At 44.3% G+C, this 16,218-nt stretch overlaps 1 protein-coding gene across 1 annotated transcript in view; it reads right to left on the bottom strand.

Annotated features, from left to right (window-relative positions):
* Positions 1-2,150: 2,150 nt before the first annotated feature.
* Positions 2,151-16,218, bottom strand: part of ADHFE1 (alcohol dehydrogenase iron containing 1) — a 359,867-nt gene continuing 345,799 nt past the window's right edge. Inside the window, exon 14 of the mRNA XM_086965816.1 lies at positions 2,151-5,135. Within this exon, the coding sequence (XP_086821942.1) occupies positions 5,052-5,135 (84 nt within the window). The 3' untranslated portion in view covers positions 2,151-5,051. The remainder of the gene's footprint in view (positions 5,136-16,218) is intronic.

The raw sequence follows: 16,218 nt of genomic DNA, 5'->3' as shown, positions 1-16,218 counted from the left end.
ACATACTGCGTCACTAATAGCCTCGTGCACAACACATTACCTTGTTCCTCACTTGCGGTAGATTCGATTTGCTGACACTGGCCCTAACATGGTTGCCATCTTGTTCAGCTGGGGTTGAACAACGCACTTATTCTTGAGATCGGTCTTTCGATTAGATGACTATGTACAGTTATGTACCTGGACACACATTGTTATTTTGTTTGTGGACACACATGTACAGCTGTTTTAATGTGCCGAATTCTCAATTACTGTATTTACTCATACTTTGCTTACGGCAGTCCGTCATGGTCGCCACTGTGCCGACATGTGGTAAAGTTTGTCCTATGTTTATTTTCACTGCATCATGCATAAACACCAGCACTTCCTGTATCTCTGTATGTAACCAAGACAGTGCTGATGGTCGAAATGCAATTTGAGGTTATTCAGTAAACTTTTTGCACAGCTGATGGTGCCCTTAGTGTGTGCGTATCTTCTTTAGTCTGTTAATATTTATGCTGGTGTTCTCCACTGGTATGGCACACCCCCTTCACAAGTCCCAGAAGGAGTGGATTTTTTGTTGTGTGTGCGCGTGCGCACACACACACACACACACACACCCCCCTCCACCCACCCACCCACCGGCAGTTGCCACTGAGTAGTTCTAGTTAGGTCTGTCTTTTCTTAGGAAATGCCTTTTTTGGTTTGCTAATAATTTTGGTGACATTTAATGAATCTTCACAAAACTTTCTCAAAAAGTGCTCTTATTCACCTCGCTTCTTAATGGAAAGTTTTGGGGTGTTCCTTCAAGAGTAAGTAAAAAAACGAGGGGGACCCAAAACGCAAAATCCCCATGCAATTTCAATGAACTTTTTTGGAACAAGATACCACAACAAGTGCTGAACAGAATCTCACCAAATTTAGCAGGAAGCTAGATCTTAGTCCTTAAAGTGTGCTTTTTGTGATTTGGGGTTCATCTGTTCAATAGTTGTTGAGAAATTAAGGGACAAAATATATGTATATTTGGACGGTTGGGTTTGAAGGACTAAATTAAACATTCCTATTGGCATAGGGAGCTTTCTTTCCCTTAGGCCACCTTGCTCTTGAAAGCACTCCGATTGGCTGGCCGCAACATGAACACAAATGTTGCGGCAGCCATTAAAGGTCTCTGAGGACTTCGTCCCCCGTCCTGAAAATATTTTTTATAAAAATTAAGGGGGCAGTGTAGGGATACCCTGCCACCCTAGCCCCTGTAGGGATCCAAAATTATTTTTTGTTTGTTGCCGCAATGCGCACTATTCTGTAAGATCGCAAAGAAAAAACTAAAATTGAGCCTGCCATTAAAAAAAATTAAGACCCTGGGGATCAGTACATGTAAAGTTCGGGTGGGGGGGTAGTGTGCATGGTGAACCTTCCTCAAGCTGATGAAGGCCTAAGGGTTCAACACATTAATAGAAGTGGAGGGGGCATGCAGCTTCCCTCAGCAAGCCTCTATGAGGCTCCGGGTACCCCATCCAAGGGACTGCATAAAAAATAAAGGGGAGGGGAAATGCGGCTTCCCTCCCTGAGCCACAATAGGGCCCTGGGGACTCCATCCCCTGGGGCCATGTGTTTCTTTAAATGGTGATGGGGGCGCGCGCTTCCGTCCCTGATCTTTACAAGGTCCCTAGGACCACACCCAGGGCTGAATTTCTTTAAAAAGGGTAGGGGGACCGTCGCCCCTTCCCATGCCAGTATTGGGCACAGGGACCCCATCTCCCTGGGCCGATACTTAACAGTGTCCAGGAGAACCCACCCCTAGACACTGTGGTAACCTACCTGGAATGGGCAGACATACCCCAGAGCTGTGGTGGCCGTGGGTGGGCACCCACTAAGGAAAAAACATGCCAGCTCCCGCTGGTATCCACTATGGGTACAACTCAGGGAGCTGAATGGGGCCACGGGGGCCTCAGGCCCCCTGCTGCCCTTAAACCAAATGAAAATGCGGGTTTCCCAGGTGGACCCTGTGGCACCCACAAAACTATTTACAAATTGTAATAAGTGAATAGGAGGCGCCGCTCCTTTATTAATCACTCCTAGCTGGAGCTCTATGTTCTTCAGCTGGAATGCAAGGTGGTTGTTTTTATGACTGCACTTCGTGGGCTGAAAAATTGTGAAATAAAGCCTCAGACATGTTTGTATTTTTTAATGAAAAATGTCTGCATTTTTTAACATTTGTTCAGAGTATAAAATACAATCAAACAGCATGTTAAAATTAAGACTCACAGACATGTTGACTTTTTTTAAATAAAACTTTATTAAACAGTTTTAGTTTTATAATAATCAGTTTTTAAACATTGCATTGTGTGAATTACTAAAACATTAATTTCATTACAAATATTGATGATTTGATGCATATAAGATTCAATGTTTGGCAATAATGTAGATTCCCAGATATTTGATTTTCCATTTTGTCCAGAACACAGAGGTCGCTAGGGCTATTCGGTCCCTTATTCCCGACGGTGTTCCTACATTAAGCATCTCTCATTTTTCAAAATGAATCTTAAAACGTTAAACTTCACCATAGGTTGTCAGTATCTTCATAGCTTTGGGGATAGAGTGTTTTTCAATGTGAGTAACACGTCATCGGGCAACAAATGTATCTTGTGCTGCTTACTACCAAATGGCACTCCCCTGATATTTGAGTTCTGCAAACTGTGGCTGCGAGAGGCACACAAGAATGGCAAGAGGAGATACCCCTGTCATGTCCCGGTCACTAATGATATTAACTCAGACCGCAAGCCATTCATAGGGACTTCTGCAGTTGGATATTTGTAGTTGACTGCTATCTATGTTAACATGAGTGTGCCCATAATGATCAATTCTAGTCCCTGTAAAGTAACACCCAGCTAACACTGTCAAATGCTTTTTCAGCATCTACTGACAGAACAGTCAAGAGGAGCTTTCGAACACTTGCTTTTTGGATCAGATAGAGCACCAGGCGGACACGGTCTGCCGCTTGTCTCTGGGATGAAGTCAGATTGTTGCGGATCAACAAGTTAAGGCATCTATCGAAGTAGACGGTTAGCCAGGACTTTTGAAAAGAACTTTGCATCTGAGTTTAAAAATGCTATAGGGCAAGCGAGAGGCCTCACATTTATCCTGGGGTTTTGTGGCTTTGTTGATAAGAGGAATGACTTGGCCATCGACTGTGTTACTGAGAGAGACTATTGAAAGTAATTAAACAGTCCAACTAAGTGTGGAATCAACTAAATATCTATTGGTCGGCCAATCTGGAACTTATCAGGTTGGTAGGTTGGTGATTGCCTGTGAAATCTCTTCAGGGGTAACACACTCTTTCAGGCTAGCTCTATAAGCTTTGGTTAATTTTGCGAGGTAGGCTCCCTTAAAAAAGTTGCCCACTTCAGCTATTTCACTGGGGGTTTGCTGTGTAAGCATGTATTTCAGTCTCTAAAGGCTCTCAGCTTATCAGAGTTTGTACTCCGCATAAGCCCCTCCCTTCCAACAAGAGTTGTGATGTTCCTAGTTTCTTCCTTCTGCCACAGTCTCTTTGTCAGCATTGAGCCAGTTTTACTGGCTCGCTCTTCCCCCAATGCAGGTTCTGTTTCTTTTGTTTTAATAATGTTATTAATTGCAATTTCAAAACTTTTCAATTGTATGGTTTTAATGAACTGAAATAAGATTTTGAAATGTAGTGTACATTTTTGTAAATAGCAACATCAAGACGAGGTTGAAAGAATTGTGAATAGGCACAGTGGAAGCCAAGGTCAGCCCTGGCAAATATGTTCAATCTCAGCCTGAAACTTTGTTAGTGGCAAGGGTTTATACGACTAACCGACCTCTGGAATAAATCACCAGAAAGGCTCAATTGTGAACAAGGCCAAAACATTTCTTTTAATGTATGGAAGATGGTGCAAAGATTACTTGGTCTTCCTTTCTTAAAAATGAAATTCCAATAAGCAATCACAGGTAAGATATGCACTAACAACTGTTACTTTAGTTATCTGCTTGTAGACTTTCTTTAGAAAGAAGCAGGGGGTTGTTTTCTTAATCTTGGAAAGGACAGTTCATCATCTAATATAAATAATATAATACCGCAAACAGCATAGTTGATTAGGACAAAGCTACCTTAAAGTTAAGTAGCAAATCAAAGGGATGTTCCCTGCAGCTGTGGGGCGCTTTATGGGCATGAAGCCCTCAGTGGCTTGCAAAAGGTAAACATTGTTTAAGAAAGTGTTGGATTTAAAATCCAACACCTTCCCTACTGTTGCACATACTGTAGTTGGAATAGTAAACTATACTATTCCAACATCCAGCGTCCCCCCCGCCCCCCGGAGCAAGTTGTTGTTACGACTTGCGGGGTAATGGTATGCCTTGTTACAACGCGATTGTTGTAACGACTGCGTTGTAATTTCCTGTGGGGGAAAAGCATGCGTTGAAAGGAGGCATATTCCACAAGTAAGTACTAGGCTGAAAAATCCACAGCGTCTAGCTTTAGAGGTAACAGTTTCCCAGTAAGGCCCTAAGTCACATTCAACTTCACAATTGTTTTTAACTTATAAACGATGATGGCTCAGGATGCTACTGCTAGAATACAAACGGTGTGATTAATCGAAATATACGGTGACCATTTGCTCTGATACAATTTCATACATATTACAAATAACTGAAATGAGCAATCGTGGAAATCAAGGCAGGAAAATTATTTTTGTTACCCTCCTTCCTTATTACATATTATCACAGGTCAGTGATACAGCTCTGCGGATTAAGCACCGCCCCACAATGAGTTGGCTAACAATAGCATCTACACACCAAGCTCCCATAGATAATTCATTTTGCGGTGTGTGCAATACAAAGAATCATTATTATTCCTACAACTGTGAGTTGCTCAGTAGTAGTACATATTAAAGACCGAAAGGGCATTTACTGGCTATCACAGAGGCCCTAGTTATACACTAATACCATTCTATGGCATAAAGTGTAGTGTACATAGTAAGCCACCCTTGGAGCGGTCAGTATGCGTGCTACACTCCATGACAGGTCTCCTGCCCCAGCCCACACATTAACATTATCCATTAATACAGTTTCATGGAGGCCTCGAACAAGGATGCCAGGTCCTCTTCTGTGTGTGAACGAGGGGACAGTTTAGTTACTCTTTCCTGAAAAAAAGGGAAGAAAAATTGGAATTACAAAGCATGATGCAACCAGCCTTTCCGAGGGAATTAACACAAAGCGAGGCGACGTACAGTGACAGAAACACACTTTTGCAAGCACAATCTACGTACATGCCTGCTGTGCATTTTGCGGATACAGTTAACCATAAATTTGCAATGACGCAACTAAGTATCAACACGTTAAGCTTTGCAAAGGAGCATTTTCAAAGAAAGCTGCATTTGCACAATGGATATACCTAAAATCAGTTCTATGAGACGGACAATTGGAGATCTTTTTTACTGCATTCTGAAACACCACGCAAAGAAAAGGGCTGATAATTTATTTTGAGGTATTTCAGTAGTGTTGCCTCTCTTAATTTTGGGTCTGGCTAGAGGCGGATTTAACAATGCGTATAACATTGACACAACAGTACAGCTTCTGACCCGCCACTGGGTGTCATTCATAGTGCATGACATTTCCGCTCCTCACCGTTTTACAGCCGTTTCATTGATGTAGCACCTGTATGAATACGCAGAGAGAGGGCGAACTCTTTTTTTGCTGTATTACACAGGCAGCACAAAATAATGTGGATCGCCCAAAATAATTCTGTTCCTCAGGACGGATTGAGCCACAGCAGTGACAGGAAGCGGGTCCTGCTTTTAAGGTCTCGTAGAGAGACCTATTACTGCTAAACCAGAAAATTTCTAACAGGCGGATTTCTAACAGTTCACGAGAATAGAATCACGTGACAAGCTCCTCATGCACGAGCTTGCCCGAGCCTTCCTCCTGCCAGCAGCATTTCTCCTGCACTCGGCCCACCCCCTCCCTCTCCATATGGTGCGCTCTGCCTCAGGTCAACATCTCTCCTCCCATAATTATTCGCTGCAGGGCCTGCGTCTCGTCACCCTTCCTCCCAGTCCCCACAAGCAGGCTCCTCTCCAGTGGCTGCATGCAAAGGTCACAGGGCGTGACTAGCAGTTTATCCATCACTTGAGCTCAAAGCATCGGAACCACAATAACGGGGTCTTGTATTCACTAGGGCTCCCGTATTGCACTCTCAATCTAAAGCTTATAAACGCATTGAGGCAGCGATATTCACTTTTATAGTGGATTTTCGTATGGAGTGATTACAATCTTAGTTTGTGTGATCAGGACAGTTTACTCGAGCGAAGGGGCAATATCTTTTATTTGTTTGTAATGGAGTAGATAAACTTACCAAAACACTACGCAAGGCAGCCTTCTATCGATCAATTACACTCCAAAATTGATTTAGAAGATGCAGTCACGCAATCTCATTGAGAAATGCCCACCTATACTACCTCTTGAGATTCTTAGCACGAGAGGTTTCATTTTCCAAGGGCAAGGTAGCTGTAAACATTACTTTGTCACCAAAAACAGTTACAGCGCAAAAATCTTTAGCAAGACTCGCATTTCTAATCCCCCCTGCATTAGCCTCCAACAGGCTTCCCTCCCCATGACTTCAAAGGCTCCCCCAGCGTGCGCTCGGCCGGCCTCTGGCATTTCTCCTCCCCTAATTATTCACTTCACTTTGGCCGCCTCGACTAGAAGTATCCCGGAAAGCAAGCAAAGCTAAGTTAACCATCACCTCCTCCAGTCGCTCACTAATAAGCATTTTAGAAGCGGAGTGCACAATATTTCAGCGGTTACAAACTGTTGTCATTTCTTCACCACTGAGGGGGGAAACTTTGCTAACCATCTTTTTAAAAATGTAACTAAGATTCCAGTTAATGTAAAAAAGAGCGGAAGGGGCGTATCGAGACCACCAACCTCAGAGAGGGCTTCTAAGCTTTTTAAATGTACATTTCCAAACTTTTTTTTCCTAGGAGATTTTAATTTGTCTCTTTTTTGTGTGTAAAATGCGTGAGAGAGCTTTAAAGAGAAACAACCCAATAATTGTTTTTCTTCTTTTCATAAAATAAGGCATTTAAAAGAGGAGGCTGTGGCTTTAAGTGAGACAGAGGTAATAACCAGCTCGGCAAGCTGGCGCCAGCTGCAGGCAGACTGTATTATCAGCGCTCCCCTCCTGAAGAGCGCAAGGACCTCCTTGGGAAAGGGGGAAAGGCTTTTAAAGCACAACTTGAAACTGATCTCATTTCTTTTTTTTTATTTTTTATTTTATTGGAGTTCATGGTGCAATAAAGAAATACATAAATACATTACCATATGCAAGGTTTAAGAACATCTGATACATATATGAACAATTAAAGAACACAGTATTGTAATGTAATGTGGAGGTAAAAAATTGAATAAAAATCAATCAATAAATATAGCAATACAGTACATTTCAGATTCTTATTCTATCATCCATCCACTTCTTAACCGGGGCCCATAATCGTCTTCCCATTTCTCTTTTTTTAGCGCCTTTAAATTCATAAAGGCTAGACTCAATATTGTAAATAGCCAAGAATCTAGAGATCCACATCTGAAAAGACGGGGCTGTTACATCCTTCCAACCGGCCGAAATAATAATTCTAAGTACGGCAACTGACATAAAAACCAAAGCGGCCTCGTCATCTGTTAAAACCAGTTTAGAATCTGAGCCAAATAGCATTAGTGTTGGGGATAGATCGATCTTATGACCTAGCAGCCCCTCCCAGTATTTTGTTATTCCATCCAGGACAGGGGTCAATCGTTCACATGTAAAGAACATATGTATTAGGTCTGCTTGTCCCTTATCGCATCTTGGGCAACAATCATCATTCTTGACACCCCAGGCAAATAATTTAGCCGGTGTATGGTATAGATTAAAGACTGTTTTGAAGTGTTGTGCTCGTAGATTGGACGCCCGAAAAATCTTTTTGTTCAAGATTAATGCTAGGTCCAAATCTACATCCGGGTTTCCCAATTTAATTGCCCAATCACTTTCCACTTTTCCTACATCGTCCTGTAATCTGGACACAAACAGATTGTACATATCTTTAATCTTCCTACATCTTCTTCTCATACCTTCAACCACAGGAAAATCTACAAGGGGTTTAAGCTTTGGTCTACAAGCATGTAAAATGCCGGAGATTTGGCCATATATAAGCCAATGATTTGAGGGGAGGCCATATCTCCTTTGCATGTCCTCAAACCCGCTTATCCTATCTCCTACCATTAGATCTCCAATAGTCTTAACCCCTAAATCCTTCCAGACTTGCAGTATCCCGTCATTGTTTAAATGAGAAAAGAGGCTAGAGTTAAACAAGAGAAGAGACGGATTGACTTTAGGAATATGAAACATTTTTAAAATTGATTTCCAAACATACCATGCACCAAGCAGGACCTTAAATCGTGCCTTTCTATAAAACCTATATTCCAGTTCGGTTAACAGTAATCCCAAAGCTTTCTCCCCCATTAGTAATCGAAAGATGGAAGGGGGACCCTGGTTGTCTACAATAATTACATCAGTGTCAGATTGAAACAGAATTGGCATCTGGGTTAGGAGACAGGTCCAATGATATAGTCTCAAGTTCGGAAGTGCCATCCCACCCCTTTCCCACGGAAGAGACATAAGGGTCGTTGAGCGTCGAATCTTGCCATACTGCCATATGAACTTGATAAAGACAGACTCTAGTTGCTTCAGAATTTTCTCCTCAATATATAGGGGAATTGCTCTAAAAAGATAAAGCACCCTTGGGAACATCGCCATTTTTACAGCATTTACTCTCCCGACCAGCGAAAGATGAAGGGCATCCATCCTTTTTAGTTCTACCTCTATGGATTTAATAAGGGGAGGGTAGTTCTCTTCCACTATCTTACCCACTGTAGCATTTATCTTAACCCCTAAATATAAAGCAGAATCAACATACCTAGGGTCGGGTCTTGATATGTTTCTAGAGCAAATTATCTGGGTTTTAGATTCATTCAGGAGATATCCTGAGCCTTTACCAAAACGTTTAGCCATCTGTACCAGTTCTGGGAGTGCTTGCTGCGGGTCTGTTGTGATAACCGCCAGGTCATCGGCATAGGCTAAAATCTTGTTTTCATAACCATTGTAGATCACAGGGGATATTCTGGGGTTCTCTAGAATCTTCTGAATAAGCGGATCGATATATAAAGCAAATAATATGGGGGAGCAGGGACAGCCCTGCCGTGTCCCTCTACTTATCTTAAACTTGTCTGTTTTCTCTCCCATTACCGTAATTGTCGCTTCTGGGTCAGTATACATAGCTTTAATAGCCCTAGCAATATTTGGAACAAACCCCCTCCCAGCCATAATCTTCCAGAGGAAGCTCCACTCCACCCGGTCAAAAGCTTTTTCTGCGTCGAGCAGAATCATGGCCATCCCATCCCCCATGACTTCCTGGGCATCAAACAGGGTTATTGCTCTAGATATGTGATCTGTCGTGCCACGCCCAGGGACAAAACCATGTTGCCATGGAGAGACAAGATTGCCTATGATCCTGCCCAGCCTCTTCGCCCAAATCCTTGAATATAGCTTAGTATCAGCGTTTATTAAGGATATAGGTCGATATGACCCCGGTTTCTCTATTGGTTTGCCTTTCTTATGAAAGACTATAATGTTAGTTTCCTTCCATGAATCGGGGACCACCCCAGAGTACAATATTCCATTAAAAAGATCTACTAGAAGAGGAGCGATCTCTTTTTCAATAGCTTTATAAACCTCAGAGGGAAGCCCATCAGGGCCCGATGCTTTCCCTGGCACTAATTCTCGCAAGGTAGATAAGACTTCTTCTAAACTGATCTCATTTCAAAGAGAGTCAGAATGCCAGGCCAAAGAGGAAAGGAAAAAAAAATCTGCTTTACTCCCACCCTCGCCAGGGCCCCCGCGGCAAAACTAGCCTTTCCAAGGCGGTTTCCTGAAAGTTGCTCAAGAAATAAACACATAAGAAAACACAACTCAGTTTTTAGGCACAACGGGCTTTTACTTGTGTGATTCCTGTCGAATTCTGAACACCAAGGTCTTTCCACACTTTTCGTGCATAAAAGGAATCATTTATTTCATGCGTTTTCGTTTTTGTACCCCTAAAAAATAATCAAACTTGGGTCATGTTCTGGACGACCAAAAACTGATGGATTTAGAACCCTTTTTAGAACAGAAAAAAATGGCCATTTCCCCTTTCAAAAATTACAATAAAATGTTTTGGCCCCAAAGCATAAAAGTTTATTTCGCATCATCTGCCAGCTACTGCAGAGTCTCTAGGTTTATCCACACTTTGTCGAGGGCTGCTGTGCGGTGTTATTTCACAACTTTCAAAGGAATGGAAGCGCTAGAGAGACTGTGTACTCTGTACATCTGGCGTTACTGGCGGGCTTCTCTAAAGCTAGATTTGTCGGCAATCGTTTTCACTTGATCGACCCAATAGATTTTAAACGGGTATATGTAATTATTTTCCTTTGTACTTTTTTTTTAATTTAAATAAATCTATCTATACCAGTGTGATGTCTAGTTAACGTGGTCCACACTATAGAAAACCTCAAATAATTATACAGAAGATATTTGTCGTTTTCCTATCCACCCGCCTGGAGCCTGAACACATCAGACGCTCACTCCTCTTTTGCTCAAAAATATTTTCATAGCTACCCCCGAGCTTTCTTCCCTCCCTCCACCCAGTAATGACTGGACTCTCTCCTGCCACTTAGAAATATGGGCACGCTCTACCTTGGCTTCCGCCTCACTCTCCGTGCCAGCCCCTCTGCCCCTCACTCTCCGTGCCAGCCCCTCTGCCTCTCACTCTCCGTGCCAGCCCCTCTGCCCCTCGCTCTCCGTGCCAGCCCCTCTGCCCCTCGCTCTCCGTGCCAGCCCCTCTGCCCCTCGCTCTCCGCGCCAGCCCCTCTGCCCCTCGCTCTCCGCGCCAGCCCCTCTGCCCCTCACTCTCTGTGCCAGCCCCTCTGCCCCTCACTCTCCGTGCCAGCCCCTCTGCCCCTCACTCTCCTTGCCAGCCCTTCTGCCCCTCACTCTCCTTGCCAGCCCATCTGCCCCTCACTCTCTGCTCTCCGTTCCAGCCCCTCTGCCCCTCACTCTCCGTGCCAGCCCCTCTGCCCCTCACTCTCCGTGCCAGCCCCTCTGCCCCTCACTCTCCGTGCCAGCCCGCTGCCCCTCACTCTCCGTGCCAGCCCCTCTGCCCCTCACTCTCCGTGCCAGCCCCTCTGCCTCTCACTCTCCGTGCCAGCCCCTCTGCCCCTCGCTCTCCGTGCCAGCCCCTCTGCCCCTCGCTCTCCGTGCCAGCCCCTCTGCCCCTCACTCTCCTTGCCAGCCCCTCTGCCCCTCACTCTCCTTGCCAGCCCCTCTGCCCCTCACTCTCCGCTCTCCGTGCCAGCCCCTCTGCCCCTCACTCTCCTTGCCAGCCCCTCACTCTCCGTGCCAGCCCCTCTGCCCCTCACTCTCCTTGCCAGCCCCTCTGCCCCTCACTCTCCGTGCCAGCCCCTCTGCCCCTCACTCTCCGTGCCAGCCCCTCTGCCCCTCACTCTCCGTGCCAGCCCCTCTGCCCCTCACTCTCCGTGCCAGCCCCTCTGCCCCTCACTCTCCGTGCCAGCCCCTCTGCCCCTCACTCTCCGTGCCAGCCCCTCTGCCCCTCACTCTCCGTGCCAGCCCCTCTGCCCCTCACTCTCCGTGCCAGCCCCTCTGCCTCTCACTCTCCGTGCCAGCCCCTCTGCCCCTCACTCTCCGTACCAGCCCCTCTGCCCCTCACTCTCCTTGCCAGCCCCTCTGCCCCTCACTCTCCTTGCCAGCCCCTCTGCCCCTCACTCTCCGCTCTCCGTGCCAGCCCCTCTGCCCCTCACTCTCCGTGCCAGCCCCTCTGCCCCTCACTCTCCGTGCCAGCCCCTCTGCCCCTCACTCTCCGTGCCAGCCCCTCTGCCCCTCACTCTCCTTGCCAGCCCCTTGCCCCTCACTCTCCGTGCCAGCCCCTCTGCCCCTCACTCTCAGTGCCAGCCCCTCTGCCCCTCACTCTCCGTGCCAGCCCCTCTGCCCCTCACTCTCCGTGCCAGCCCCTCTGCCCCTCACTCTCCGTGCCAGCCCCTCTGCCCCTCACTCTCCTTGCCAGCCCCTCAGCCCCTCACTCTCCGTGCCAGCCCCTCAGCCCCTCACTCTCCGTGCCAGCCCCTCTGCCCCTCACTCTCTGTGCCAGCCCCTCTGCGCCTCACTCTGTGCCAGCCCCTCTACCCCTCACTCTCCGTGCCAGCCCCTCTCTCTCCGTGCCAGCCCCTCTGCCCCTCACTCTCCTTGCCAGCCCCTCTGCCCCTCACTCTCCTTGCCAGCCCCTCTGCCCCTCACTCTCCGTGCCAGCCCCTCTGCCCCTCACTATCATTCTCAGACTCTATAACTCGCGAGTCACCTTGTGAGGTAAGTGAGTCAGGTTGATCATACAGAATCTTGGCTCCTCTGCTGAGGGCGGTGTTCCATCTCCAGCCCTCACCCTCACACCCCCTCACCCTCACCCATCCTCACCATCACATACCCTCACACCCCCTCACCCTCACACCCCCTCACCCTCACACCCCCTCACCCTCACACCCCCTCACCCTCACACACCCCCTCACTCACCCTCACACCCTCACAACCCTTTCACCCTCACCCTCACACACCCTTACCCTCACACCCTCAGTCACCCTCACCCTCACCCCCACACCCCCTCACCCCCTCACCCTCACACACCGTCACTCACCCTCACGCACCCTCACACCCCCTCACTCACCCTCACCCACCCTCACGCACCCTCACACCCCATCACTCACCCTCACCCACCCTCACACCCCCTCACACACCCACTCACCCTCTCACCCTCACACCCCCTCACCCTCACACCCTCTCACCCTCACACCCCTCACCCTCCCTCACACCCCCTCACTCACCCTCACACCCCCTCACTCACCCTCACACCCCCTCACTCACCCTCACACCCCCTCACTCAGCCTCACTCACCCTCACCCACCCTCACACCCCCTCACACACCCACTCACCCTCTCACCATCACACCCCCTCACCCTCACACCCTCTCTCCCTCACACCCCTCACCCTCACACCTCACCCACCCTCACACCCCCTTACACACCCTCACACCCCCTTACCCCCACACCCCTCACCCTCACACTCCTAACACTCACACACCTCACCCTCACACACCTCACCCTCATACCGCCTCACCCTCACCCCCTCACCCTCACACACCCTCACCCTCACTCCCCCTCACACACCCTCATCAGCATAGCATAACACAACGTAGCATAGCATAGCATAGCATAGCAAAACATAGCATAGCATAACAAAACAAAGCATAGCATAACAAAACAAAGCATAGCATAACAAAACAAAGCATAGCATAACAAAACAAAGCATAGCATAACAAAACAAAGCATAGCATAACAAAACAAAGCATAGGATAGCAAAACCAAACCTAGCATAACAAAACAAGAAATAGCAAAACACAACAAAGCATAGCATAACAAAACACAACAAAACATAGCATAACAAAACATAACAAAGCATAGCAAAACAAAACATAGCATAACAATACACAACAAAACATATCATAAGATAAAACATAGCATAACAAAACAAAGCATTGCATAACAAAACATAGCAAAACACAAAGCATAGTATAACAAAACACAGCATACATAACAAAACATAGCATAACAAAGCATATCAAAACATAACATAACTTAGCATAACAAAACACAACAAAACATAGCATAACAAAACACAACGTAGCATAGCATAACAAAACAAAGCTTAGCATAGCATAGCATAACAAAACGTAGCATAATAAAACATAGCATAGCAAAACATAGCATAGCATAATAAAACACAACAAAGCATAGCACAACAAAACAAAGCATAGCATAACAAAGCATAGCGTAGCAAAACAGAACTAAACATAGCATAACAAAACATAGCATAACAAAACAAAGCGTAGGATAGCAAAACTAAACATAGCATAGCATTACAAAAAAAGCATAGGGTAGCAAAACAAACCATAGCATAACATAACATAACATAACAAAACATAGCATACCAAAACACAACAACACATAGCATAGCATTACAAAAAAAGCATAGGATAGCAAAACAAACCATAACATAACATAACAAAACATAGCATAACAAAACATAGCAAAACACAACAAAACATAGCATAGCATAACAAAACACAACAAAACATAGCATAGCATAACAAAACAAAGCAGAGCAGAGCATAACAAAACAAAGCATAGGATAGCATATCAAAACATAGCGTAGCAAAACAGAACAAAACATAGCATAACAAAACATAGCATAACAAAACAAAGCGTAGGATAGCAAAACTAAACATAGCATAGCATTACAAAAAAAGCATAGGGTAGCAAAACAAACCATAGCATAACATAACAAAACATAGCATAACAAAACACAACAACACATAGCATAGCATTACAAAAAAAGCACAGGATAGCAAAACAAACCATAGCATAACACAACAAAACATAGCATAGCATAACAAAACATAACAAAACATAGCATAGCATAACAAAACACACCAAAACATAGCATAGCATAACAAAACAAAGCAGAGCAGAGCATAACAAAACAAAGCATAGGATAGCATATCAAAACAAAGCATAGGATAGCATATCAAAACAAAGCATAGCAAAACATAGCATAGTATAGTATAACATAGCATAGTATAACGAAGCATAGCATAACAAAACATAACATAACAAAACATAGCAAAACACAACAAACCATAGCATAACAAAACATAGCATAACAAAACATAGGATAACACAACAAACCATAGCATAACAAAACATAGCATACGTAACAAAATATAGCATAGCAAAACATAGCATAGCATAACAAAACACAACATAGCATAGCATAACAAAACACAACACAACATAGCATAACAAAAAGCTTAGCATAGCATAACAAAACATAGCATAACAAAACATAGCATAGCATAATAAAACACATCAAAACATAGCAGAGCATAAAGCATAGCAGAGCAAAACAGCATAGCATAAAATAGCATAGCAAAACACAACAAAACATAGCATAACAAAACAACGCATAACAAAACAAAGCATAGCATAACAAAACATAGCATAACAAAACATAGCATAGCATAACAAAACATAGCATAACAAAACACAACAACACATAGCACAACAAAACACAACAAAACAGCATAGCTTAACAAAACACAACAAAACATAACATGGCTTAACAAAACATAACACAACATATAATAGCATAGCAAAACACAGCATAGCATACCAAACACAGCAAAACATAGCATAACAAAACATAGCATAGCAAAACAAAGCATAGCATAATAAAAAACAACAAAGCATAGCATAACAAAACATAGCATCACAAAGCATAGCAGAGCAAAACATAGCAGAGCAAAACATAGCATAGCATAACAAAGCACAGCATAACAAAACACAACAAAACATAGCATAGCATAACAAAACAAAACATAGCATAGCATAACAAAACAAAGCATAGGATAGCAAAACTAAACATAGCATAACAAAACAAAGCATAGGATAGCAAAACAAAACAGCATAGCATAACAAAACAGCATAACATAACAAAACATAGCATAACAAAACACAACAAAACAGCATAGCTTAACAAAACAAATCATAGCATGGCTGAACAAAACATAATAGCATAGCAAAACACAGCATAGCATACCAACACAACAAAACATAGCATAGCATAACAAAACATAGCATAGCAAAACAAAGCATAGCATAATAAAACACAACAAAACATAGCATAGCATAACAAAGCATAGCAGAGCAAAACATAGCATAGCATAACAAAACATAGCATAGCATAACATAGCATAACATAGCATAGCAAAACATAGCATAACAAAACAGCATAGCATAACAAAACAAAACATAGGATAGCAAAACAAAACATAGCATAGCATACAGCATCACCACAGCATCACTCAGTGGCACCACAACATCATGGATCTCCACCACAGCATCAATCTGTGCAACCATTCAACAACAACTGGTTAAAATATGTTATCTCAATGTTTCAAGCTTTATTACAAATGTAACAAAAAGATGTTAATATTTGGCATATGTTCTTGGATTTTCATCACAATAAAATTCACTGAA

Source organism: Lissotriton vulgaris, chromosome 4_1 (assembly GCF_964263255.1).
Source record: "Lissotriton vulgaris chromosome 4_1, aLisVul1.2, whole genome shotgun sequence".
NCBI lineage: Eukaryota > Metazoa > Chordata > Amphibia > Caudata > Salamandridae > Lissotriton > Lissotriton vulgaris.
This window is presented reverse-complemented; position numbering and strand designations above follow the sequence as displayed.